Consider the following 26,487-nt stretch of genomic DNA (forward strand, 5'->3'; position numbering starts at 1 on the left):
GGTAAACACGTCAAAGGGCATTTCTCTACACAGCAACATGTGTCACTCCGTTTTTTTTGTTAACTCTTCCTCAATTTCAGCTAGAAACACTTTTTTGTTAAACTTTGCATATTATGCAGCATATGATGGTATATGTGTCAAATGCAATGTTAGTAATTGGGTTTCTCAAAGACAACTCACAGGGGAAAGGGTCCAAGTCCCAATTTAGCCACCAGAAAAGAGTTTTCCTGACAAGAGTCAGCCAAAAACTCCCAGGTCCTATGTGTCTTTAAAGTATGGGCACCACAAAGAGGATCCTAAGTGCCCAAGAAGAGCACAACCTCCCACTGGACGAGAAGTCCCAGGGGTGGCAAGTGTAGTTCTGAGGGAAGAGTTTTTCCCAGTAAGTGTGGGGAGAGAGGGGGATGGGGGGAGTTCGGTGAGGTTAACCTACTGTCCCTGGGTGACAGTGAGATGGTTCCTAAAATCCTTGTGCCCTCAAATACTGCAAAGTATAGGCAATGGGTAACAATCAATGGGCAAGGTGTTGAGGTTCTGAGGGACACAGGTGCCAGTATGACTATGGTAAGGAGTCAGCTGGTATCCCCAGAGCACGAAATACCCAATGTATTCCACCAGTTTGTGGTGGCTGACAACAATGGCCATTGTTCCATTTGATTTGGGGAGGGGGTCTTAGATCTTCTGAAAGTTGCAGTGAGCTCTGCCATGGCTATGGACTTGTCGTGAAAACAGGAGGCAAGCCAACAAGCCCTTGGAGATCACTGTGGGTTCAAGCAGAGTCCATTTCTTCCTTAGCTGGGTCAGAGCGTTGCAGGCAGGAGGGCAGAATAGCAGAAAATCAATTCTTCCAGAGAAGCAGTCCAGCAGAGTGACAGTCCTTGTAGCAGCACAGAAGACTTTCCTCCTGACAAAGTTTCTTTACAGGCCCAGAAGTGTCTGATTTGGTGAGGTCAGGGACCCAGTACTTATACCCAGCTGTGCCTTAGAAGTGGAGGTGACTTCAAAGAAGGGTCTTTGAAATGCAGCCCTGCCTTCAGATTCACTACATGGGAGTAATCAACCCTTTGTAAGGGGATATGACACTGCCTATCCAGGTGCAAGTGTCATCTCATCCATCCCATCTTGCCCAGGATGAGCCATCAGGATGCAGATGGGCACTCAGACACACCTATTCTCCCTTTGTGTGTGGCTGTCTAGAGGGAATGCACAAAGTCAGCTGTCCCTCACCCCCAACGTGTTTTGGAGTCAGGCTGCAGGCACAAAGAGCCTTAAGAGAAATGACAACTTTCTAAAAGTGATATTTCTAAAATACTAACGTTAAATCCAACTTTACCAGTAAAGAGAATTTATCATTATCATTCCAATGATATAAAACATTACAGGGCTACTCCTTCTCAATCAGGAATTGCAGCATAAAAGTGTAATAAGAAATTCCCAATGTTATCCTATGAGAGGAGTAGGGCTCACAAGAGTGAAAAACCAATAGGGGTGTTTTTCACTACCAGGACAGGCAAAACTTAAAAGTATATGTCCTACCTTATAGTTACACAGCACCCTTCCCTATGGGCTACCCAGGGCCTACCTTAGGGGTGACTTATGGGAGTTTAAGACTTGTGAATGGATTTTCAATGCCAAGTGAACATGACATTATAACTGCACACAAAGGCTCTGCAGTAGCCGACCTAAAAAAAATGTATAGGGCTATTTGTGTGGAAGGTACAATCAGTGCTACAGGCCCATTAGTACCATTTAATTTACAGGCCCTGGCCACAGGTAGTGGACTCTACTAGGAGCCTATAGATAAATTAAGTATACCAATTTTGGATAAGCCAATATTACCATGTTTAGGGGATAAACACATGCACTTTAGCACTGGTCAGGAGTGGTAAAGTACTCAGAGTCCTACGGCCAACAAAAAGAATCATCAAAAAGAGGCGATAAGTAGAAAAACCGTTTGGGGAATACCACCCTAAGGCTGACAAGTCTAACATACAGCAAATCCATAAATCTGCAGAAAACCCTGCAGCTTCAAAATTGCATAATTCTAGTGGCCCTGGTTATGAGGAATACCGTAACAACTCACAAAAAGACTAGCTTTCACCCAGATGTCACAATTCATTAAATAGTATTCCATACTTTCCGTCTTTCGATTGATTCCCTCCAGGAAGAGGCACTGAATCAACACTAATATCTATCTGCATGCCCTTCAAAACACAGTAGACCAGACTGGGGTTGATGCCCTTCTTCTCTTGGACCTTTCAGCAGCCTCTTAGACAGTGATCATGAACCACTAATCCAAAGACTTGAGGAAGCCGGATTAAAGAACCCTGCCACTAGACTCCTCCTACACACAAAGCCACAAGCACACATCTTCCATGCCTTGAGGGCCCCACTCTGGTTATCAGTTGCCAGAAGATCCACCTTCAAGCTGCTTTGTATCGCACACAAAGCAATGCATGGCAAAGCAGCACTCTTCATCAGGAATAAAATCAACAGCTACATACAACAAAAGGAACCTACGCTCGAGAAAGGCTCCCTGCCTCAATATTCCTACAAACAAGAAAAAACCCTATGGGTGGAACTTCTTTCTCTGTTCAATCAGCCAAAATATGGAATTCACTCCGCACCAACATAGCATCCGCTGACAACCATCTCAGCTTCATGAGATTAGCCAAGAGCTAGCTCTTACCCACATGCCAACCATACTGACAACACAACCATGTGCCAGAACAGTAAAATCAGACATGACAAACATTGTTTTTCACAATATGGAGATGAGATTGTTGTTATACATGTGTCATTGTACATAGAAGTATGCTTCCTGTTATAAATATATTTAAATAAGAGGGAAATTGTATATTACACCATAAGATACACGTGTATATCAGACCATGTCGTAATTGCTGCTTCTATGAACATATAGATGCATGTATAGAGGGGTTTATGCCTGATACTCTAAAACATTATGAAGTGTCATACAGATATATGTACGTATGAGTAAATTTTAGTTTTGTTATAAAAAAAGAAATCCCTTCAAACTTTGTCCCATCCCTTTTCCCTGACTTATCCCAAACCTTTCTGCTATGAATTAACCCTGGGCAAAGCACTACGCTACGCTCGCGTAGTTTGTTAAGTTTGCGCTACTTCGCACTACGCGAATTGCACGTAGCACAGTGCAAACACGCGTAGCGCAGTGGTCATTTTTTGCTTGCTCGCGATCCTCAACATCAAGTTGGCGACCGCGAGCAAGCAAAATGACATCCCAGCGAGACTTTCCTCGTTCGCAATCAGCAACATCAAGTTGCCGATCGCGAGCATGGAAAATAAACCTCCCGGCGAGATTCTCAAAGCGGGGAGGTCAGGTTTCTCATTGTGAGTGGTCGCGTATGCTCGCGACCGCTGCGATGAGAAATGACTAGTCCGCGTTGAGAAAGCTGCCGCTCGAGTAAAAATCTCCTTGAGCGGCAGAAAACTACAGTACGCACTGTGCAAGATGCCGTTTTCAATGATTGCACAGTGCCGGATGCTTGTCCGCACTGTGCAATCATTGAAAACGGCATCTTGCACAGTGCGAACAGGGTACTACGCAGTTCGCGAATTGCTACGCATAGCTCGCGTAGTGCGAAGTGCACTTTGCGTAGCTACGCGTAGCGCTACTTCGCGAACTACGCCCAGGGTTACTATGAACTCCAAAACATCTTTCTCAAACTTCTCCCTTCTTTTTAGCCATCTGTTATGATTTCCTTTCTATTACTTTTTCTAACCTATTTATTTACCTGCTATTTATTGCTATTTGTACAATTATACTGTGAGGTGCTGATATATATCTACATATATGTCTATATTATCACATATTGCATTGTGATTATATACTCATGCTAACATACACCCAAAAGCCTTGGGTTTTTTGATTGATTTTAATAATAATAACTCGAAAAAACAAGAAAAGATTTTATGGATGTGTATATCATAAGTATTTTTAAAAAATTAAAAATTGTGTTGCACTTTGTTTATGTTTGCACTATGACACACTAGGCACTTTAAGCACTAATAGGGTAGCTATGAAACACATAAGAACTTTAACTAGGACATTCAGGCTCTATATGCACATTTGATGTTGCGAATGCTCATATTTTGACTTCTTAATGATGGGTTTTAGATATGTAAATATTGAGGACACCATGAATCATGTACTGAAATAAATATGTGATAAGACTATTTGCATTCAGGTAGTAAGTAAGGATATATTATTTTGTCCCAGTCGGTCACGTAGCATGTGTATAGTCCTAAGTTTGATTAATCAAAATGCATCATTTTTTAAAATTCCACCGGAGTATTTATCTATCTATGTATTTATTTAAACATATGTTTTGAGTGTACATGTGGAATTTATATTTATGATTATTGCATTAGAAGTCTGTCTTCACATGGTGGCATAAATTCTGAGCAAGTACGCATTTAAGCTAAAAGTACAGTCTGTTTACTATGTCCGCTGTTAAAGCTATCACATGACACAAAAAGGTTTGTTTCAATGTAATTTGCGCATAGCTTTTCACTGTGTGATCAAGGTCACTTGCTGACCGAAATGCGTAATGACTACGGATTGTGAGAAATAAACTAAACGGAAAAGAAAAAGAAAAAGGGGAGTTCGTACTCTTTGTGTTCGCTCCAAGTAGGTGGAATGGCATATACTGTGTATATATGTATATAGATATTACCTATTGGCGGTCGCCAGTAGGTTGCTATAGTTAGAACCTAGTTTCCATAGGAAAAGCATTTTTTGATTTGCTAATAACTTTGGCGTCGTTTGACGAATCTTCCTGAAATTCTCAAAAAAAAAGTCTATCCAGGTCAGCTCCTATCCTAAAAGTTAGGGGGTGATTCGTCAAGCGGGGGCTGAGAATAAAGGAGGGTCCCAAAAGACATTTTCTCCATGTTAATTTCCATAGGAAATTTTGCGACGAGCTACAGCTTGAACTGCTGAACGGAATTACCCCAAATTTGGCAGAAAGGTAGAGCTTGGTTCAGAAAGTGACCCTTTTTTTGAATGGTTTAAATCCGTTAAGTAGTTTTTGAGAAATTCAAGAAATAAGAGTCAAAAAATAAATTTCCTATAGGAAAGTTTGTGCAGGGCTACAGCCGAAACTACTGACCGGAATTACTCCAAATTTCGCAGAAAGGTAGTGCTTGGTTCAGAAAGCAACCTTTTTAAAAATGGTTTTCATCCGTTCAGTAGTTGCTGAGAAATTAGAAAAATAAAAGTTTTGATATCTGGGCGGAGCCTAAGTTGCGAGCTCGAGCTTCACTGTGATTGGCTGCTAGCGCTCCAAACCAGGAAGTGTTGGCAGCCATCTTGTGGCTCGGTAGAAGCGGGTCACCCGAAAACAGAGAAACAAAGGTATAAAACAAGAGAAGGGGGCAGGGTAGAAAAACCCTGACCCACTAGGTCTGCTCAGTGGGGTCCCAGGAGGACCCCCAGGGCCCAAAAAATTATAATTTTTTTTAAATAAAAAAATCGGAAAAATTCACGCTAGGGTCGTGGGTTCCCTGAGGCCCTTGGGTGGGCTAGGTTGCGGGGGTATTTCTTAAAAAATATAAGCAGGGGCTCGCAGGGGTTGCGGGGGTCCGCTGAGGTCCGCGCAGCCCTGGAGCTTCACTTATGTTGGGAGGGGAGTTGCCCAGCCCCCCTCCTGGAGTCTTCTATGTGCTTGTAACTTTGGTGTCGTTTGACGAATCTTTATCAAATTATCCAAAAAGTTTCTCTTTTTTTGATTGGCTCCTATACTGAAAGTTTGGGGGGTGAATGTTGTAGGAGAGGCTGAGAAAAAAGAGGGTCCTAAAACGTGTATTCTCCATGGAATTTCCATACGAAACTTTACAGAAGACTACAGGTGAAACTGCTGAACAGAATTATGCCAAATCTGGCAGGGAGAACGGTGATGGTCCAGAAAGTACGCTTTTGTTTAAATGGTGTAAATCCGTTCAGTAGTTTTTGAGAAATATAACATTTTACAGATATCGAAATTTTGAGAATTCTGACATGTGATTGGCTGAGGGGTTACAAGCACCAGCTTGTGGCTTTTTGGCTGTGAATGGTTGAAACCAGGAAGTGTTGGCAGCCATTTTGTGATTTACTCCATCAGCTTGCATCTCTCCGTGTAGAAGCCATCGGGTCTGCAGTTTTACCTGTGCGAGGAAACACTGGCATCTGTGTCTGTGTGAGATATGCCTTTCAAGCTGCCTCTCCTCATATCACCAGGTCGCGGGTATGCCTTTAGAAGCCCGTCTGTCGGCTTGGAGCTCTGTGAGTCAGTCTGTTGGCAAGACCCTTTACACTACCCAAAGACTACCCAAATACCACTGCACTGTAAAACTCTAAACACCACCCCAGTATGATCCCCTACACTACCCAAACACCAGTGCACTACCCTAAACCCTGAATCTACCCCAGCACGACCCCTACCCAAACACCACTGCACTAAACCCTAAAATACTACCCGCAGCACAACCCTCTACACTACCCAAACACCACTGTACTACCCGAAAGCATAAAACAGTAGCAGTCCGTCGGCTTGCAGCTGTGCGTCTGCGAGCCATCGTGTCCCTAGCTGTACATGTGCGAGTCAGTCCGTTAGGTGATAGGTGTGTTTTTGCTAGGAGGGCCGTTGGCCCGTTGATGTCCCTTTGCAAGTTAGACCGGAGCTCTCCCTCTGTGAGCCAGCACGCTGGTGTGCGTTTGCGAGCCGACGGCCCGTAGCTCACACTGTGCTAGCCGAGCCGACGGCCTGTAGCTCTCCCTGTGCGAGCTGAGCCGACAGGCCGCCGGTGTCCCTCTGCGAGGCTGCTCGACGGCCCGCAGGTCTCCCTGTGCTGGCCGGATCGCAGCTGTCACTCTGCGAACCGATATTGGGAATATTACACTGTAGATAGTCGTCTTCCTTTACACCAGTTAAAGGCTGATGTTAAATTCTTACTGCTAACTCGGCTTATCGCCTGATTTTTGGATCGCATCGCAGATTTGGCTTGTCGTTGAAAATATGGGGAAGTGTTGTTTTCGTGTTTTTTAGGCATATCATTAGCGTTAGTTGTGGCTCTCATTTTTGGCGATTTTCTTGGCGGAAGATATCGATGGAAAAGTGGTGAGATTTGCAGTTTTGACCAGGTTGAGAATGGGATGATAATTTAAAAACACAGAAAAAAAAGATAGGTTTAATGAACATTATAATTAGAAATTAGCATTTAAAAAACCATTGAAATTCACTGAAAAAACCATAGGTTTCAGGCACGTTATAGTTAAAAATTTGCATTAAAAAAACCTTGAAAATTCACTGAAAAAACCATAGGTTTCAGGGACATTATAGTTAGTTGGACATTTCACTCATACAAAACCATAGAAATTCAGCCGTTATAGTTAGTTCAGCTAACTATAACTCGCGCCCCCGCAATGCACTGCTGATGACGTCACATATTACATCATTCATGACATGGTCAGTGACATCACTGATGATATCAATGATGACATCACAGCAGTACTTTGCTATATATATATATATATATATATATATATATATATATATATATATATATATATATATATATATATATATTATCTACTGGCGGTCGCCAGTAGATAGTTATAGTTAGGACCGTGTTTCCATAGGAAATCCGCAACATTCTATTTGGAATAACTTTGGCGCCGGTTAACGAATCATCGCGAAATTATCAAAATAGGTGGGGCGCTCCGCTCCTTCCCTGAAAGTCTCGGGGGGATTCGTCAAGCGGGGGCTGAGAAGAAGGGGGGGTCCCAAAACGCGTTTTCCCCATGCATTTTTCCATAGGACCTTTAGACACAGCTACAGCCCGAACGGCTGAACAGAATTACTTGAAATTTGGCAGAGAGGTAGCCCTCAGGTCAGGGATGTGCCTTTTGAAGGTCTCGTGTAAATCTGTTCAGTATTTCCTGAGAAAATAGCATTTAAATCAATATATATCTATGGGCGCGCTCCGAGCGCGTACCGTAAGCTTACCGTACGCGCACGCTGCCGTGCGCGAGCGCGATTTTGATTGGTTGTTAGACCTCAGTAAACATTCAAATCGGTCGAAACCAGGAAGTGTCGGCCGCCATTTTGTCTCTCGGAGTCTGAGGGGGTGAAAAACAAAGGTGGATAACGTGAAAAGGGGGCAGGCTGGACAGTTCCTGACCCCCTAGCCTTTGTCAGGGGGTCCCAGAAGGACCCCAAGTGCAAAAATTAATTTTAATTTTTTTTCAAAAAATCGCCGAATGCGCGCAGCGTACGCGCACAGCGTAAACGGAGAAATTCCGCGAGGAGAAATTCCGCGAACTTCGCGTAACTATTACGTGATTACGCGTACCGTACGCGCACGGCAAAAATTTTTTTTCAAAAAGTAAAGCTTAAAAAAAATAAAAAAAATTGTGAGGTAAGGTTGGCTCTTAAAAGAGCCGTTGGGTTAATACAGGGATGGAGGAAAGAAAGAATGGGAATATTATGAGCGTCTACAAACGTGCTGGTCTATCTTATTGTTAATAAGGGAAACACTGGTCTCCCCAAAAACAATAAGACCACAACACGTTGTACACCTCATTGCAACCCTCCCAAATCGAGGGTTAACGTCCAGAGGAGCAGAAGAAGGTGATGCTCCCACCTCAGAGGAAGGGCTCACCTGAGCTGCCGATGATGTACTCGGCTGAGCTTCTGAGGTTGGGCTCTGGTGACTTACTGAAGAGTTTTCTCCAGTATGTCGAGCAAAGGTCCTGGGATGTTTATCCCTAAGGTGTCTCATCATAGAGTGATTTCCAAAGGAATACTTCTTCCTTGGATTTCCTCTAGATAAAACACGGTCACAAAGTGTGCAAGTGACCAATGGAGCATTGACCTTTTTCTGCCCCTCTGGAAAAGTAAAATACTCCCATACAAAAGAATTCTTTTGTTTCCTCCTTCTCTGGATGATGGTGGTGCTGCTAGCCTCACTCTCAGAAGAGGTCTGCTGTTCTGCCATTGTATCTCAATGTCAATTCAGCTCCTTCTCCTAGGGGATCTCAAGCAGTAATGAGGGGAATGGGTGTGGTGTGGGAAGTTTCTGGAACTGAAAGTAGTTTCAACCAATGAAAAGTGTTCTTTGTGGATCACATGACCTACCGTGCGCGCTCCGTAAGCTTACGGTACGCGCTCGGAAACAAGTACGCATGCGCGAACGTGACGCTTACGGAGCGCTTACGGAGCGCGTACGTAAGACGCACTCGCGCATGCGCATTACACGCCCCTGCGTAACCGCGACGTTGTTTCCGCGTGTACGCGTACGTCACGTACGTATCACGTAAGCGCGCTGTAGCGTCAGCTTACCGTACGCGCATCGTATCACGTAAGCGTCCCGTACTTATGACGTACGGAGCGCGTAGCGTCAGCTTACCGTGCGCGCACGGAAAAAAATGCATTAAAAAAAAATTAACCATTCCATAATGCAGGATATAGTACATATGTTATTTTATACATAGGTTTACCAAAAATCTCAAAAACAAATTTGCATTTAAAAAACCGTACAAATTCACTGAAAAAACCATAGGTTTCACACACGTTATAGTTAGGAATTAGCATTTAAAAAACCTTGCAAATTCACTGAAAAAACCATAGGTTTCACACATGTTATAGTTAGCTGGACATTTCACTCGTAAAAAACCAATGAAATTCCCCCGTTATAGTTAGTGCAGGCAACTATAACTCACGCGACCGCAATCCTCTGCTGATGATGTCAGATATTACATCACTGATGACATATGTGTCTTTATGAAAAATAAATATTTGTAATATATGTATAGCTAAAGATACAGTATTAGCATCAGCAGAGGATTGCGGTTGCGTGAGTTATAGTTGCCTGCACTAACAATAACGGGGGAATTTCATTGGTTTTTTACGAGTGAAATGTCCAGCTAACTATAACATGTGTGAAACCTATGGTTTTTTTAGTGAATTTTATATATATATATATATATATATATATATATATATATATATATATATCTGCGATTCCACAGCGTCTCAGCCTTTTCACAGCCACACAGGGACACGGACCACAGATTTGCGCCAATTTTCGTTTTTATTCAGATGCCGCCATAACGCGTTTCAACTCCTTCGAGTCTTGTTCACATGGTAACGTTTCTTAGCGGCAGAAGCATTTTTAAAGTAATAACGTGCTCTGTGATTGGTTCACACAAACCAATGGACATAGTAGAGGTATTCTACGTGGCTTTGTCACGTTTGTCATATATACAAATACATTTCTTGACAATAACAATTTGCGTTTAGATGTTTTTATGATTTGCAATTTTTCACTGTTCATGATAATAATATATTTTGTCATGGTATGCTATAAAATAATACATGCTTAAATGCGGTTTCTGTGTATTTTATAATCATAATAGAAATGTATTTTGTCAGAATTTATTCGTCGTATAAAATACCCACAATTTAACAAAAGAAGACCTGTATCCATAATTGTGCAAATAGTGCTATAAAGTGCTACATTGATGTGAGGTAAAATGTGTAAGTGCGTTTAAGAAATTGTAAATACATGTGTATTTCTCATTGTCACACCGATATTGCTGTTGGAAGGCATTGCCTTTTGAAAATATTATATTCATAGATTGTTTTTTCTCTGATCTTGTCCAGAGTAGTATCAGGTATCGACAGACTAGAAAAATGTATGGGTAAATATGTATATTGAATCATATAAGGGGTATTATATATATATATACATATACGAAAAAAGCAGAGAACTCTGGGTAGTTCTCAAGTTTAGGTGGAAAGCAGCTCCTGTATAGAGCACTAACACCAATGACACTCTAGATCTGGTCACTTCAAATGTCTGCTTTTCTATCAAAGTCTTTAAGCATAGGATTAGCACAGTGCCATCCACGCTGAGATAGAAAGAGACAAAGTCTTTTGCCATGTCTACAGCAAAGTCTTTAAGCATTGGACTAGCACAGTGCTGTCCTTGCCGAGCTGTAAAATGACAAAAGCCAATTACCACTCCAGGCACAGTATTACAGCTTTGAATTGGTAAAATACCAGCCAAGCCAACCTGAAATGAGTGAAAGCAACCCCTGTACAGTGTTTCGCTCTAATTAGAGCTCTCCAGAGAGGTATAGCTTTGTCCAGACACAAGGGAGCACCCAGTATAAATAAAAAAATACCCTTTCAGGCATAGAGTGATGAATAAATGATGCAAAAAAGAAGCAGAGAACTGTGGGTAGTTCTCAAGTTTAGGTGGAAAGCATCTACTGTATAGAGCACTCTCAACACCAGTGACACTCTAGATCTGCTCACCTCAAATGTCTGCTTTTCTATCAAAGTCTTTAAGTATATGATTAGCACAGTGCCATCCATATAACGCTGTGACATATCTTGGTTCATCCCCTTATTCCCCTGCTCCCTAGTGGATTTGGAACATTCCACTACCATTGTCCGTTCTGCTTGACACTTATGGCAGTTACTGTGACATAGAGGTTGTGACTAGAAGAGAGTTAATCTTCTGCTCATCATTACATTGTTTCATCTTATTTACAACACTGGCAACTATTTTATGAAAAACTGAACCAGCTGTGCATGGGGCAACAGCACAACCTCACCCCTGATCGTGTTGCCGCAGTACTTTGCTATGAACCTGGATGCCTATGGTAAAAGTGTGCAGCATAGTAAGCTGCCAAGTAATTGTTGAATGAAATGCATTCACATCAATGCGAGAGACTTTGTTTTCAGCAAAGGCGTGTTTGAAAAGAATAAGCTGTGGCAGCGTATTTGTATGATGTAAATTAAAGTAAGTGTTCGCTCAAGGTGAAGATTGTATGTTCTAAGCCTTAAATGTACTGAATGTATAGGAAGTAGTGGAGAAGTGTGGCTCAATGATTAGAGCGGCAGACCCTGATGCAGAGGTCTAGCCCGGGACCAGGGTTCAATTCCCCGCCTCGGCGGGTCTTGGGCTCAAAAATTCCACGGACCTGATAATTCTCGCCTCGGTGCCATTCCAATCACGGAGTCCCACTCTGCAACTCTTGGCAATAGCTTGCTTAATCTCCACAACGGCCCCCACAACGCTAAGGATGCCTGGCCTCCACCTTGGGGGTGCCCAGGAGTGGACGCGTCACAGGGAAAGCCAGGATGTGTTCCACAGCGGTATTTGTACAAGCGCCTTGAGACTCTTGCGGGTGAGTAGTGCGCTATACAAGTATCAATTTACATTTTTACAGTAGTCCTCACATGAGGTTCTGAGCATTATTATAATTGTTTTTATTTGCTACAAGTACAGTTGCATAAGTAAGTCCTTGTGATTGAAGTTTACTCCAGCAGTAGGGTACAAAGTCCTCCTGAGGTGAAGATTAGCTCTGTAGTCTTTTGTACTTCCTGAGGCACAATAGGTGCTCTTGCTTTAGTCTCAGAGACCCAGACTATCTGGGCTTGTTATGTGCATTTGGCAGCCTCAAAATAACTTGTGATTGCAGCATATGAAATATGCAGTCAGTGAAGCCCGGAGCCATTTGACATACACAGCGAAGTTGGGAGAGCGGCACTGTATACAGCGTGAATTTGGCGATTGAAGTGTGCCGGCACGCTTGGGTGGTGCAGCATTTTAAACTTTCGCCCTGGTGTTATAAGAACAGAACTGTGCCCCATGGGTATGCGCAGCATAATCGAACTTGAGGCCCGAGCGGACTCATGTTCGCAGTACACCATTACTAATCAAAAAGCATTTGTTGAAAAATTTGAAAAAATGGTTACTCACTGATAAATGCAGATATGAAACTGGGGAGTTATAATCAAGATCCCATTCCCCTGTTAGGTATGCTTGATATTTGTGTCACCTTTAAAGATAGAACTACCCAAGGTGTGGTCTATGTTGCGGAGAGGGGTTCTAACTTATTGGGAGGAAACACCAAAAGTATTTAGGCATCAAGTTAGACTCTAACAGTAGTGAACCAGTGATGGCTATAAAGAAAAGAGACCAGAGTAGCAGAATTTCAGAGGAGTTCCCAGAGGCGTTCACTGAGAAAAAGTTTCAACACAAATTAAAATTAAAGGAGAATGCTGAACCTGAGGTACATAAGGTCCGATCCATTCCTAGCTTGATGCGGGAACCATTGAAGATGGAGTTAGATAAACTAATGAGTCAAGGAGTTATTGAAAGCTCACTTTGGTTAGCTCCCATCGTTGTCACCCAGAAATCAGGTGATTGATGTTTACGTTTATGTGTGGACCTGAGGGATTTGAATCACAAAATTTGGGTATACAGGTTCCGCTTACCCATAATCAATTATATGATCAGTATCATTGGGAATGCATGTTTTTTCAGCGTGATTGAACTCCCTTCGGTATATCACCAAATTGAACTCCATCCAGAACCGAGATCTCTAACTTCATTCATCACACCTTTTGGTGCTTTCAGGTTCTGCAGGATGCCACTGGGTCAGGCATCTGTGGCTGCCGTATTTCAGAGGGTGAGGCATCACTTGCTAAATGACACTAATAACGTACTTTCAGGATGATTTGTTGATATATGGTAACTTGGTGCACGATCACAATAGTACACTGAGGAATGTTTTAACTACTCTTAAATATGTGGGACTAGCCATCAAGTTAGACAAATGCAAGTTTCATGTGGAATCCGTAAATGACCTGGGTCCTCACATTTCCAAAGATGGGATTAAACCTAAATTAGATCTAGTGGTGGCAGTCAAAGAGGCACCTTCTCCTGTGTTGAAAGACACATTAAAATCATTCATGGGTGTGGTGGAATACATGGTGTTAGAAATGGGACTTCTGGTTGGCTAAGGCTTGTGCCAAAGCCAGTCAGAAACCACCACTCTAGTCAGGGCAAGGGAGTTACATGCTGAAGATAACCCCTGCTCACCCCCTTGGTAGCTTGGCACGAGCAGTCAGGCTTATCCCAGAGGCAATGTGTAAAGCGTTTGCGCAATACACACACACAGCAGCAACAAACTAGGCACACCACAAAAGAAACTCCACAACAAGGTTATATAAAAAAAAATAGCCTTTGTATTATCATAAACACATTAGAAACCTAATCACACATTTACACTGTGCCAACTGGCACGGTCAATATTCACTGGGGATTATATAAAGGACCAGACCAATCGGGCCATGGTCAGAACCATCAGAACAGGTAAGTAAATGCAAAACACAACCAGTAACTACTGGTACCATAATGACCTAAGCATTATCACATTAGCATTAGACACCCTCCTAAAATATCATAGCATGACATTAGGCATAACCACATTAGCGTTAGACACCTTCCTAAGCATAAACACATTACGCATTAGGCATCACCAGCATGAACACATTATGCAATAACCTCATGAGCATTAGGCCTGGGCTAAAAATCCGTTCCGCTCGCGGAAATTGCGATAATTTGACATTTTCGCATTACGCGGAGAGCGCGAAAATGTAAAAATTTCCGCAATCCGCATTTTACCGGACATTTTTTGCTTGCTCGCGCTGTAAAATAATACATTCTTGCGTGCGCGCGATCGCATTACCTGAATCCCCGCGTTCGCCGACAAGTTTTCCCGATCCGGTCGCGTTCTCCACGAGATGTTGGATTGTTGGTAGCCATTTGCGCTGTCTCGCGACAGTTCGCGCCCGCAGTAACATCATTCGTCGCACGATCACGTTTTTCTTCTCGCGATCATGCACCGCGAGACAAGTGAAAACAAGATGGCCGCGCCCGCGAGCAACCGCATGGGTAAGTTGGTGAGCCGCGACCACGCAGAACATACCGCGAACGGGCGGGAAAAAAACTTCTGCATCTTCGCGATATTTCCGCGTGTTTGCGGAGATTTTTAACATTTTCGCGATAAAGTGCGAAAGTGAATTTCGCAAATTCCGCCCACCCCTAATGAGCATACACATCATTAGAGGCATATATCAGGGTGCATAAATCACATCACATAAATCGCATTAAGCCATAGGCATCACCTTAGGGCCTTGCGCCCTACCACATAAAACTGACCCCAGGCCAACTGGCCTTCTCTAGGGCTCCAATGCCCTACATCCAGAAATGTCAGGGCTTGGCTGCAAATGCAGCAACATCCAAAGACGTGCAATGCGCTGGGGCAGGGCAGGAGTGTACCTCACTGCTTTCTCAGCAACTGAATCAAAATGCCCCCTCAAAGAAAAGAATGGCACTGGCACTCACTGTGCCTCCGGGGTCTCCACTGGGACTTTACACAAATGTGCCCAAACGTTGCAGCTGCCTGCGCTTTTGCAGGGCAGCTGGGACTGGCAATGGCACCACTGTGTCTCTGAGTTCCCAAAAAAATGCCCCCAAACTTTGCAGCTGCCTGCGCATTCGCAGCGCAGCTGTGGGAATGCACAAGCAGGCCTGGCACCACTGTGCCTTTCCAGCCCCCACTGGGACTCTCTGAACAAACCTGCCCCCATTGTTGCAGTTGCCCGCTACGGAACAGCTGGAATGGAGGCACAAGCCCCTCTGGACCCCCACCGGGGCCCTGAAACTATTGTGCCCATTTTTGGATCGGCCCGCAAAGGCAGGACCGCTCAGGCACCAACACTGTGACCATATCGAGCCCCCACTCACCGGAGCTCACTGGTGCTGCTCTTCTCCTCGGCTCATCTGCTGATCTTCTCTGGCCTGCTGGGGCAGGGGAGGAAGGCACCGACGATTATGCCTTGGCAGCCCCCCCCTCTCCCAGGGCTTCTCCTGATTATCGCCGTGTCCTTGGGACCCGTGCCGAAGTTTAGCTGGGAGCCTGTGAGGCTCCGATCTTCAGCCAGCACACGCGGGGCTCTCCTCGTCCACGAGAGCCCCGCATACCACCCGGCAGCAACTTTCCTGTGTTTCGGTGGCTTCTCCACTGTATTGGCCGCATGTCGTCCTCCACCAGCATGCCCCGCCCTCAGTCAGTCTTCTGGGCCGCGGCGGTGATTCACTTCCCAATCTTGGCGGCAATACGGGGTAGACTCCCATTTGGAAAAAGGACCATTCGGGGAAGGTACCTGCTTACACCATTACAGCGCGGGGTGAGCACCCGCTGTTTAGATGTGCCACGAGCGGGGTGGGCACCTGGCAAAAAATCATAAATGCGGGGTGGGCACCCGCCATGCTTAAGCACCCGCTGGAAAGCACAAAATGCGGGGCAGGCTCCCACTAATCAAATATGCATAAAATGTGGGGTGGGCACCCACTCCACGGCATCAATGGGGGGTTGATCCCCACGTTGGGATTCCCTCCCTCCAAGTTGCAGCTCAGCGCTGCCAGGTTAAGCCATCAAATAAATGCTCCTCTTTCTAGGAAAGCAAAACACAGCGCTCATGAGGCGCTAGATGTCCCAAGATTCAAAAGCAAAGTTCAGGGGCACAGCTGGGACCAGGGAGGCCAGCACACAGGGCCCTCCAGCAGGGAGGCAAGCCCCCATGGCGGTATCTCCTGGGCCCCAGCCGCTGCAAGCCCCTAAAGCTCCAGGACCAGCACATTCTCATGGGGTCACAGCCCCAGTATTTATACACCTTTTCCCTTTGTCTGCGCCAGCACAGGGCTTGGGGAACCAGCAGAAACTGGTTCAGGGGGGAAGTGGAGAACTCTGTTGACAGGGCTCCTCTTCCCCTTTGTCAGGTGGGGTGCTCGTCATCAGACACTCCACAGTGGGGCGGAGCCAGTATTCACTAGGGCAGGCACAATCCTATTCAGGGACCATGGACTTCTCCTCCCACTACTCCAAATGCAGATGTCCATTTCAGCCTAGCGCTGACTCACCCTGCCCCTCCCGGAGCCGCACACACCTCACCAACCCCTGTCACTCAAAAGCCAGACATGTAATTCACATCAGGCAGGCAGACACATAGCACACAGAAATGCTAACTTCTAAAAGTGGCATTTCTAAAATAGTTATAATAAATCTGCACACACCATTGCGTAGCATTTATTATCACTAGTCCAAACATACCAAACTGGACCACGCTGCGTCTCTCGTATCAGGAATTACCACTGAAACACTTATCAGGGAATCCCTAATGCATTCCTATGGAAGGGCAGCCCCAAAGTAGTGTGAAACCAAAATGGCTTTTTGTCACTACCAGGAAATGTCACACACTTAAGGTACATGTCCTATCTTTTACCTACAATGCACCTTGCCCATAGGGCTAGCTAGGGCCTACCTTAGGGGTGTCTGACATGTAGTAAAAGGGGGGTCACGGACATGGCACACACTTTAGGTGCCACGTCACAGCGGCACTCACACTGCACACACAGGCCATGCAATGGCAGACAGGCTACTTTGGTGGGTGGCGCAATCAGCGCTGCAAGCCCACCAGTAGCATTTAATTTACCAGCTCTGGGTGTATGAGATACCACTTTACAAGGGACAGACAGTAAATTAAATAGGCCAAACAGGTGTATACCAATCTTACCATATTTAACACAGAGAGCACACGCACTTTACACTGGACAGCAGTGCTAAAGTGCCCAGAGTCCTAAAACCACCAACAACATGTCAGAAAAAAGGCTAGGAGAAAGGCAAAAAGTTTAGGGATGACCCTGCAAAAAGGGCCAAGTCCAACACATGGTCAAATTTGTGAAGAACTTTGCTAATCACAAGACACCTTTTTAAAAAAAGGGGCTCATTTTGAGGCGGATGGTGCGTGTGATATGGTCTTCGAGGGTATCAAACAAGCCATTGTTGAAGCAACATCATTAGGAAATGTTGGCACCTCTTGTAAGTCCTTATTATATACTGATGCTGGTGATAAGGTGTTAGGAGCATCATTAGTACAAATGATGGATGGCAAGCAGAAAATTTAAGCATTTGCTTCTAGAACACTTAAGGATGTTGAAGCAAACTATTCCATGATGATTCCCGTGTTAGCTTGTTATTGGGCTATCACACATTTTAAATTCTTTTTATGGGATCTACCTTTTACACTAAAAACAGACCACCAACCTCTTACATACATTTTCACTACCAAAGGGAGAGAGCACTCTACCCCCCACATAGCCAAATGGTTTCTGGGATTGGAGGGCTATAATTTTAATATAGACTTAATTCATGGAAACAAGAATTCAGTAGCAGACTGTCTATCTCAGTTACCACAAAAAGGGGATTGGTGGAATATGTGATAAATGCTGATGATCCTGTTTTAATTGTAACTCACCCAGGCATTTCAAAAGAGGAGTGGGTTGAGTGTTCTATTAAGGATGCCATTCTTACTATGTTGAAAGACAGGATTATTCAGGGGTGGTGTCCTGAACCTAATGGGCTACATGAGGATATTTGTTGCTTTTGGAAAGTAAGACATGAATTGTATATTTACAAGGACATGGTCATGACATGTGGAAAAAGTGTCCCTCCTAAAGACCTGTGGAAGAGAATTGTGAACCTGGCACATGAAGGCCTTTTGGGGCGCAGCATCACCAAATCCATAGTCACTGCTACATATTGGTTCCCTGGTATGGACAGATTGGTGGAGGAAACAGTAAAGGTGTGTCTCACTTGGTCTTTGAGTGATAACATTAAACATACAGGGCAGGCACCTCTGTCCCCAGTAAGTGTTCATTATAGGTCATCTTAATGGTACCATGTGGTCAGGCAAGTTCCTTATAGTTTTAGTGGACTACTACTCACATTGGAATGTGATGAAAGCAGTCAATCATATTACCACACAGGATATGATTGATTTCTTGTTGGCTTCCTTCATGACAAAAGAGATACCAAGTTTTATCATAACAGAAAACTGTGTCCAGTTAACTTTGGATAAAATGAATGACTTCTTAAAGAACGTATCCATTGTACACCTTAAAACCGCCATGTGTTGTCCTAAAGCTAACAGGCTCGTGGAAAGCGTAAACCATAAGTTAAAATATTGCATCCAATCAGCACAAGTTTCTGGAGTACCTGCTGATACTGCTGTTAAGAAGATGTCGTGGTCATACCACACTGCCCCCAATTCTGTTACAGGAATTTCACCTTTCTTATTGCTTAAGGGAAGACTTCCTGGTACCAAAATGTTTCCGAATTGGATGGGTTGTGGAGAAAGCAGATGGGTGAATTTTGACAGTGTAAATGAGTGTATCAAGGATCACCAATGACTACAAAAGACGATACGCCATCAAACATGATGTGAAAGAAGGAAAATGGAAGGTGGGCGATTGGGTTGTGGTCAGAGTCCCTGATGCAAAGGTCAGTACATTTTCCAAACCTCTTAGAATAACTGAAGTCAGTACCAATGTGGTGACTCTAAAGGATGATAAGGTGCAGAGCATGGACTGAATTGCTAAATGTATAAACTGTACCACTAATTAACCAGCTAATACTGTGCTCCACACATCAACCTTTCAAATACAGTCCGCGTTCACCCATAGAGCTCGTCAACATCATACCGCAGTATGGCACAAAGATTATGCTTTTCAGTAATAATTATAGGAAGGAAATGTGTTGAGATTTCCGTTCTATTACTTTTGTTCTACCTATTTATTTACCTGCTATTTATTGCTATTTATACAATTATACTGGGAGCTGCAGATACATAATGCAGTGTAACATATCTTGGTCCATCCCCTTATTTCCCTGATCCCTAGTGGACTTGGAACATTCCACTACCATTGTCAGTTCTGCTTGACAGTTATGGCAGTTCCTATGACAGTGAGGTTGCGACTTAACGTGGCCTAACGCTGCCTTGTACATAAGGCCCCCTTTCACGCTATGGTTAGAGTGAAAGGGGTGGACAGTGGGTGTTGCTGTGGGCATTCCACCCATTTGTTTTGATCCTGCCCCCTGTGTACAAGTGTGGCGTACATCGCAGGCTGCGCCAAAACTAAGACCAGGTAAAAACTGGCCTTAAGATGGAGAAACGAGGAGAAATGCATTATTTCTTCCCATTTATGCTTTTTCCATGTGTGCTGCCTTGTGCAGAACATATGGAAAAAGCAAAATGCCATTGTTTGTTTATGTACAGGAAGGTGTCCCTTCCTATACATAAACTTTTTTTTAAAAATGCCATTTTGTCACTTTCATGTGTGCTACATGAAGCAGCACACATGAAAGTGACAGAATGGCATTTCTAGGATTGTTTCTCTGTAGGAAGGGACACCTTCCTACACATAAACAATCCTCCCCTGCATGCAGACACCCTTGCCCTCTGGTGCAAGGGTGCGTGCGTTGGCGCTAAATTGCTAAACTTAGCGCCATTGCAGGGGGAAACGCATGGCTGCACCACATTCTTGTAAATATGGTGCAGCCTTGCATTTCCGAAGTGGAGGAGAGAGGCGTTAAGCCAGGAAGGCTAACGACACGCTCCGCCACTTCCTTATACATATCCCCTTAAATCTTCTGCTCATCGTTATGTGTGTTTCGTCTTATTTACACCTTCACCCAACTAACAAGCAAACATGACTACTGATAACAAACACAACTTTCTACTTCTCCTTTCCAATACATTCCCACCATTCTATCCCTTCTCTAAACTCCACTAATCACACAAGACACCAATAGCACCAACCGAACACAAATAATACACAAGAAAAAGAAAAAAAATACCATGAATCTACTAACTATTAAACTCTAATCTTGAGCTCCGGAATAGCGTGCTACTTGCTTTAACACGTCGTAAGGGGTAGCACGCTCTATATAAATACTATTTACATTTGCAATAGACTTATTTAGCCTTTCTCACGGTGGTGATGGCCAGATGGTAGACGTCAATACACTTGCTAGAGATTAAAGAGTAAAACCCTGAGGTGCTCCTAATCACAGCAGACGCCACATTACTCCCAACTACAATTGGAGCTTGCACTGGACTAGCCAAAGTAGTAAAGAAACTTTGGGCCTCATTTATGAGAAGTGACGCATCGCTGCGTGAAAGCAGCGATGCGTCACTTCTCAATGCGCCCTCCTTGCGACACCAATGATGCATCATATTTATAATATGACGCATCATGTCGCAAGGAAGGACAGATACGTCAGTATAACTGACGTATCTGTCGGCGCAAAAAGTGGTGCATTGCTGGAGTTGTGTCGGAAGCCTGACGCAACTCCAGCAATGTTCCTTTCACATGGGGCAAACCCCATGTGAAAGGGCCTGCGTCACCCTTACACCTGCCATGAGGCAGGCATAAGGTTTTGACGCATTGGCGTCCTAGTAGAGGCACAGCGAAATCTCATAGATTTCGCTGCGCCACTCCTACAACCCTTCTTGCGGGGGTACGCCCACCCTGCATACATTATACGTGGCGTAGGTATAATGTAGTGCAGGGGTTTACGAAGAGACGCATCTACCTAGATGCGTCACTTCGTAAATATGGCGCAACACAGCGCATGTTTTACGCCACTGGTGCGTCACAAAAAGTGACGCACCAGTGGCGCAAAATTGACACAGGGGCTCATAAATGAACCCCAAGATGTCCGTCAACTGTTTCTACCGCCGGAGAGTGAGACTCTAGGAGACTTATTTACAAGCCCCTTGCGCCACCGTACGTCACTTTTCCCATGTTAAAAATGATGCAAACGTGGCGCAAGGGACTTGTAAATAAGCCCCTAGATATGTTTCAATATTTACAGGTTAATTCGAAGTGATGCGTCGTCTGCACTAACCGTCTCCATCTTCACACACTCTGCGCCAAGAAACGGCAGGACTGCTGAGCGCTACAAGCACATTGTACCATTGTTGTGCTCCTCACGGAAAATGCAACTAGTGTAAATATTTATCAGTAAGTAGTTTTCAAACTCCAAATGAACTACTCGTGAAACTGTAATGACATTGTGTAAAATGGTAAAGAATTAACCAAAATGGGGATATTTAAATTGGAAGGCAACACAAACATTATGGTGTAAGGAGTTATTGTTTAAACTCCAGCAAGGTCTTGGAAGGAAAAGGCATATTTTGCCAATTAGACGAATCATTAGATTGCAAAATAGATGGGACATTCGTTTAAATGTTTACTCGAGTAGGAACAGTGAACACACGCTGCAAAATCATATCTGTTACCTTTAAAATCCTTAGTCCCACAACACGCTGTTTAAGCCAACGACTAGGACCTATTTTTAAAAAGGTTTACTCGGCACAATTATCCTCACTAGATTACCGTGCGCTGATCCTTGTTTGAAAAGTTACCAACAGAGAAGGCAATTCACTAAATTGCCTCTAATAGTCTCTTCTCTTAACCAGTTGCGCAATAACCAGTGTATTTTTACTGGAACACCCTCAATGAGGTCTCTTTTTAAGATGTATACAAATAAAATAGCATTAACACTGCGATGACAAAAGAGGTTAGACTGTGCTGACGGGTTGCCCTATGCTGCAGGTGGTCAGGGCACCATGCTTCCAGACATTGCCTTTCATAAGAAATCAGTGCATTCTGGTAGTTGAAGTCTTTGAGTTAAAGACGAACCTGATAACAATGGATTGCAGAAGGAAGGTCCAAGTAAAAACATGAGGTGTTTGCTTATATGATTGAGCGTTCTGGCAATCCTAAATGTTGTTTATTGATGCATATAAAGAACAGAACTTGCTTTCGCCTTGAGTGAAACCAAATTTGGCGCCCCCTCCAAACTTTTCTATCCTCCTAAATCATATGGAAACTGCTGCAGGGAACTCCGGCGCCCCTCGGGAGCTCTGCGCCCTGGGCGAGAGCCCAGCTGGCACATGTCACAGGCCAGTCTTGTATTAACCTCCAGAAGACGTTATCAGGCATTAATTAGTTAATGAATGGTGCACTCACTTCTCTTCCACCAGCTGCCTCTGGTACTCTTCGTACTCATCCCGTGTCATCCCTGCGGCCGCGGCTGGGTCAGAGGCCCCTCCCTCGTCCTTCTTCTCTTCGTCTCCGCCACCAAATCCAAAACTCTTCACCTGGCTGCCTATCATGCTTTTCAATAAAAACGACATCTTCTGTCCTCGGAACAAAGCCAGCAACGGGATAAAAACAAGGAGAGTCCAAAGAGAGTGGGCGCGAGGCGACAGTCTCTCCTGGCCTCACCAGCTCCAGGGCATAATGACAGTGAAAAGTAAATGCCAAAAACGGTTTGTCAGCCATAATCTGGATTAAAAGGGTGAACGCCTTAGTGTGCACAGCCAGATGGTGCAGATTACTCCAAAAATCATTGGATGCAGCTACCTACTTTTATAATAATACTTTAAGCTAATTGTGGATCAATTTTTGAGCCGAACTGCAGCACCTGCATGGCTGGTGTTTTATGTATTTACTGTCAGACAGTCTCAGAGATCACAGCTCGCAGAGGTAGAGGGGCGTGCTCGACTGATGAAAGTGGGAAAATGGCGCCTGTGCAGACACTGATGGCGACAGGAAACGACAGTGATTGCTGGCCAGTACAGCCAGAGTGGGAAACCAAGATTGAACTAACCACTGTATTAAGGAATATAAGACACTGATAGATTTGGTGCAGCACAACTTTGCCCACCCTTTACAGGTCACAAATGATGTCACAATTTCATAACTAATGCACGACATGAATGTGCATTTAGCACATGATTCTTTTATATCTAACAATATTAAAATAAGTGTTGCTCTTGAGATTATTACTAAAGTGCATTTACTGTTGGACTAGTGAATTTACTCAAACTATATGTTTAACCGTTTTAAACGAGGAAGTAATAAACCATCCATTCTTTGTAGTCATGTACTCACTATAAAGATGAATGCTATTTCCGTAGTGTGTGCCGTAATACATTGAATGACATTTACTGATTTGATAATTGAATAGAAACCATCCTCATATACATTAGAATGTGATTACTCTAGAAATGACAAAGAGTTTATGAAATGTGTGCACTAATGTTTCATATATTGCCTCAAAATGTAGCTCTTAGACACACTTTCAGGTACAGATTTTACTGTATGCCCTATGCAATATGAATCTAAAGTACTGACCATTCATATTCATTTGTGTTTAAATGTGCACACGCATATTAAATGTGCACCATTGAGTTATTACTTTAAGTTGTCTTCATTAGTCCTAATTAATGTGCTGCATAAAATAGTGTTTACCATTTTCTGCCAACATGACATTTCTTGCATGTATTCACATGCATTGTTATTTGAAGAATAGATACATTACTGTACTATTGATAGAGAGAGAGAGCTTGAGAAGAAGACCTTGACGAAAGAACATGGAGAGACAAAAAGTTAACTGAAAGGCCTATTCAGCAATGTTACACAATCTGGCCTGTGTGTGAGAAGACAATGTTGTTCCCACGTACAGTGTGAGATACTTTGTGAATGTTGCAGTCTGCAATGTGAAAAGTGGAGAAAGACAATATATCACTCATGATGTGCGTAAGGGAGTGTTGCGCAGGAGACTCTTGTGTGTTATAACTTAGTGTTCATACCATTGGAGAGCAGATCCCTTCCAATTCTCTTCAGAACCTTTCCAGACCATCAGAGCACTTGTCCGTTGGACTTTGAGAGGTTCAGACCTCTATGCTTTCTTTGATTCTTTGCTGAGTGTGGCTTAGGCTAACACTTATTCCCTGACCCAAGAAATCTCCTGACGAGCTTCGGAAATGCTAGCACCTTCTTACTTAATCTCCTGCCTGGTTCTTTTTTCCTTTATGGAAATTATTGATTTTTAAGATCCTTTAACCTTTAGAACCATCCTCTTAGCTGGGAGTTTACTTTAGGTGATTTAGATTTACTAATACATAGGCGGGAAAACCTGAGAGACGTCTCTGAGCATCATATTCTTTTGTTAATCTTTTGTATTGCTGTGACTGAACTTCTGGTTTGCCTAACATTGGTCCACCTCAATTTCTTCTCGAGGTTGGGCTTTCCGTTGTTATTCTGTATCTTTATAGTATGGTGCTAAGAGTTGTGTATCTAAATTTGATTGTTAGTTTGTAATAAACATTCTTAGCCATAGTTACTGATTCCTGGTCATTATTGTATAGCCAAATGGGTTACACTGTTAATTGAAATTGATTGATGCAATGTTAACTCCCATCAACTCTCAAGCGGAAAATAAAAGGTACATCAGAGGACCAATGGTAAGAAAGTAGGCCCAGAAAACGCTGGATCAGATTCATAAATGTTTATTAGGAAGCATTAGCAAACATCTGACTGTATAAAGTGAGTTCACTTTGTTGAATAAGTCACATGATTGGTTGGCACATTATTTTAACAAGTACAGATGGTGTCGCATATGAGTTTGGTATGTATCCACCAATTTATTCACATGAAGAATTTGTGCCAATGAATCAAGTTGTTCCATATGTCTCTATGTCACTGTGGTAAAAAATAATAGTGAGCCAGCTGGTACTACAGGCCTCCCATGCACCCCACTGTCAAACATTGGCACTGCAGAGCGACAGTATAGGATATTTGTAATTAAATTTGCTTCTCACAGTGCGGCCACCAACACCTTGCAGATTTGAAATTTACTTGTGAGTGATTGCATTCTGTGGTTGAGAGCATAGTGAATTCTTGTATGGGTGGGTGAGTGAGAGGGGTGGATATGTGAGCGATGGAGTGGTTGTGATGGTCGACAGAGTGAGCATGTTTGTGAGCAATAAGTTACTGACTGATGCTGTGAGTGCATGGAGCAAGTAGCTAATCAAGTGGGTAACTGGTGGTAGTGAAGAGTGAGTGAATGAATGAATGAATGCAAGTTGTGGGCGAGAAGGAGACTGAGTGAGCAAACAATCGCAAGCAATAGGTGAGTGACTGAATGAATGAGCAAGTGATATTTTTCATATGCTGCACCCTGAAATGTGAATTTTATGGCAAGACTGCACGCTACTATTATGTCAGTCTTTTCTTACATTATTTCTATAGTACGCAAGGATACCAATAAAATCCTCAAAAAGTCCTTTGGCCAATGTATTTTTTAGAGGACCGGCAGAGGTAGGAACCGATTTGCCAGCTGCTATGGTTCCAACGCTTTCTTTAACGGTTTGGTCTTCTCCATGTAAGGAATTCAAGCTTTAGTTTTATTCTTCAAAAAGGAATCCAAAGCTTCAGACACAGTGGTATCAAAGCACAAAGAGGAAAACCCAGTTCTGGTAAATCCTTCTTCTGGCCTTCTGTTAATAGGGGGCATTTACAGAGATGTGTGTCAGTTTAAAATAAATCGGAGAGGCCCCAGAGTACAGTGGGAAACGAACAGAGAAGACCCAACGGTACAGGAACCCAGACCCAGCACGAGCAAGAACACTCGGGAATATTAAACCTGAGCACTAGAGTCCTCTCAAAAACACAAGAAGAAGTGTTAAAGAAAGGACTCGGCTTTGTCCCGATGAATAGGTCTAACCTCTTTAACTTAAGAATTGAATTAGCGGAATTTTTTCGTCGACTTCGACTATCTGTGTTCTTTTCGGAAGCAGAGGGACCTGAGGAATTGGTTGACACTGCAGATAAAAATACTGGTCTAAGAAAGAAATCAAAATGTATCCCTCCCAACCACACTATGCCACCAGCACTACTAGCCTTTGA

General features: G+C 43.6%; 1 protein-coding gene across 1 annotated transcript in view; it reads right to left on the minus strand.

The window, feature by feature from the left end:
- Positions 1-23,018, minus strand: part of CPLX4 (complexin 4) — a 243,546-nt gene extending 220,528 nt beyond the window's left edge. Inside the window, exon 1 of the mRNA XM_085640703.1 lies at positions 22,762-23,018. Within this exon, the coding sequence (XP_085496829.1) occupies positions 22,762-22,928 (167 nt within the window). The 5' untranslated portion in view covers positions 22,929-23,018. The remainder of the gene's footprint in view (positions 1-22,761) is intronic.
- Between the last annotated feature and the right edge of the window lie 3,469 nt (positions 23,019-26,487).

Source organism: Triturus cristatus, chromosome 2_1 (assembly GCF_964204655.1).
Source record: "Triturus cristatus chromosome 2_1, aTriCri1.1, whole genome shotgun sequence".
NCBI classification, from domain to species: domain Eukaryota; kingdom Metazoa; phylum Chordata; class Amphibia; order Caudata; family Salamandridae; genus Triturus; species Triturus cristatus.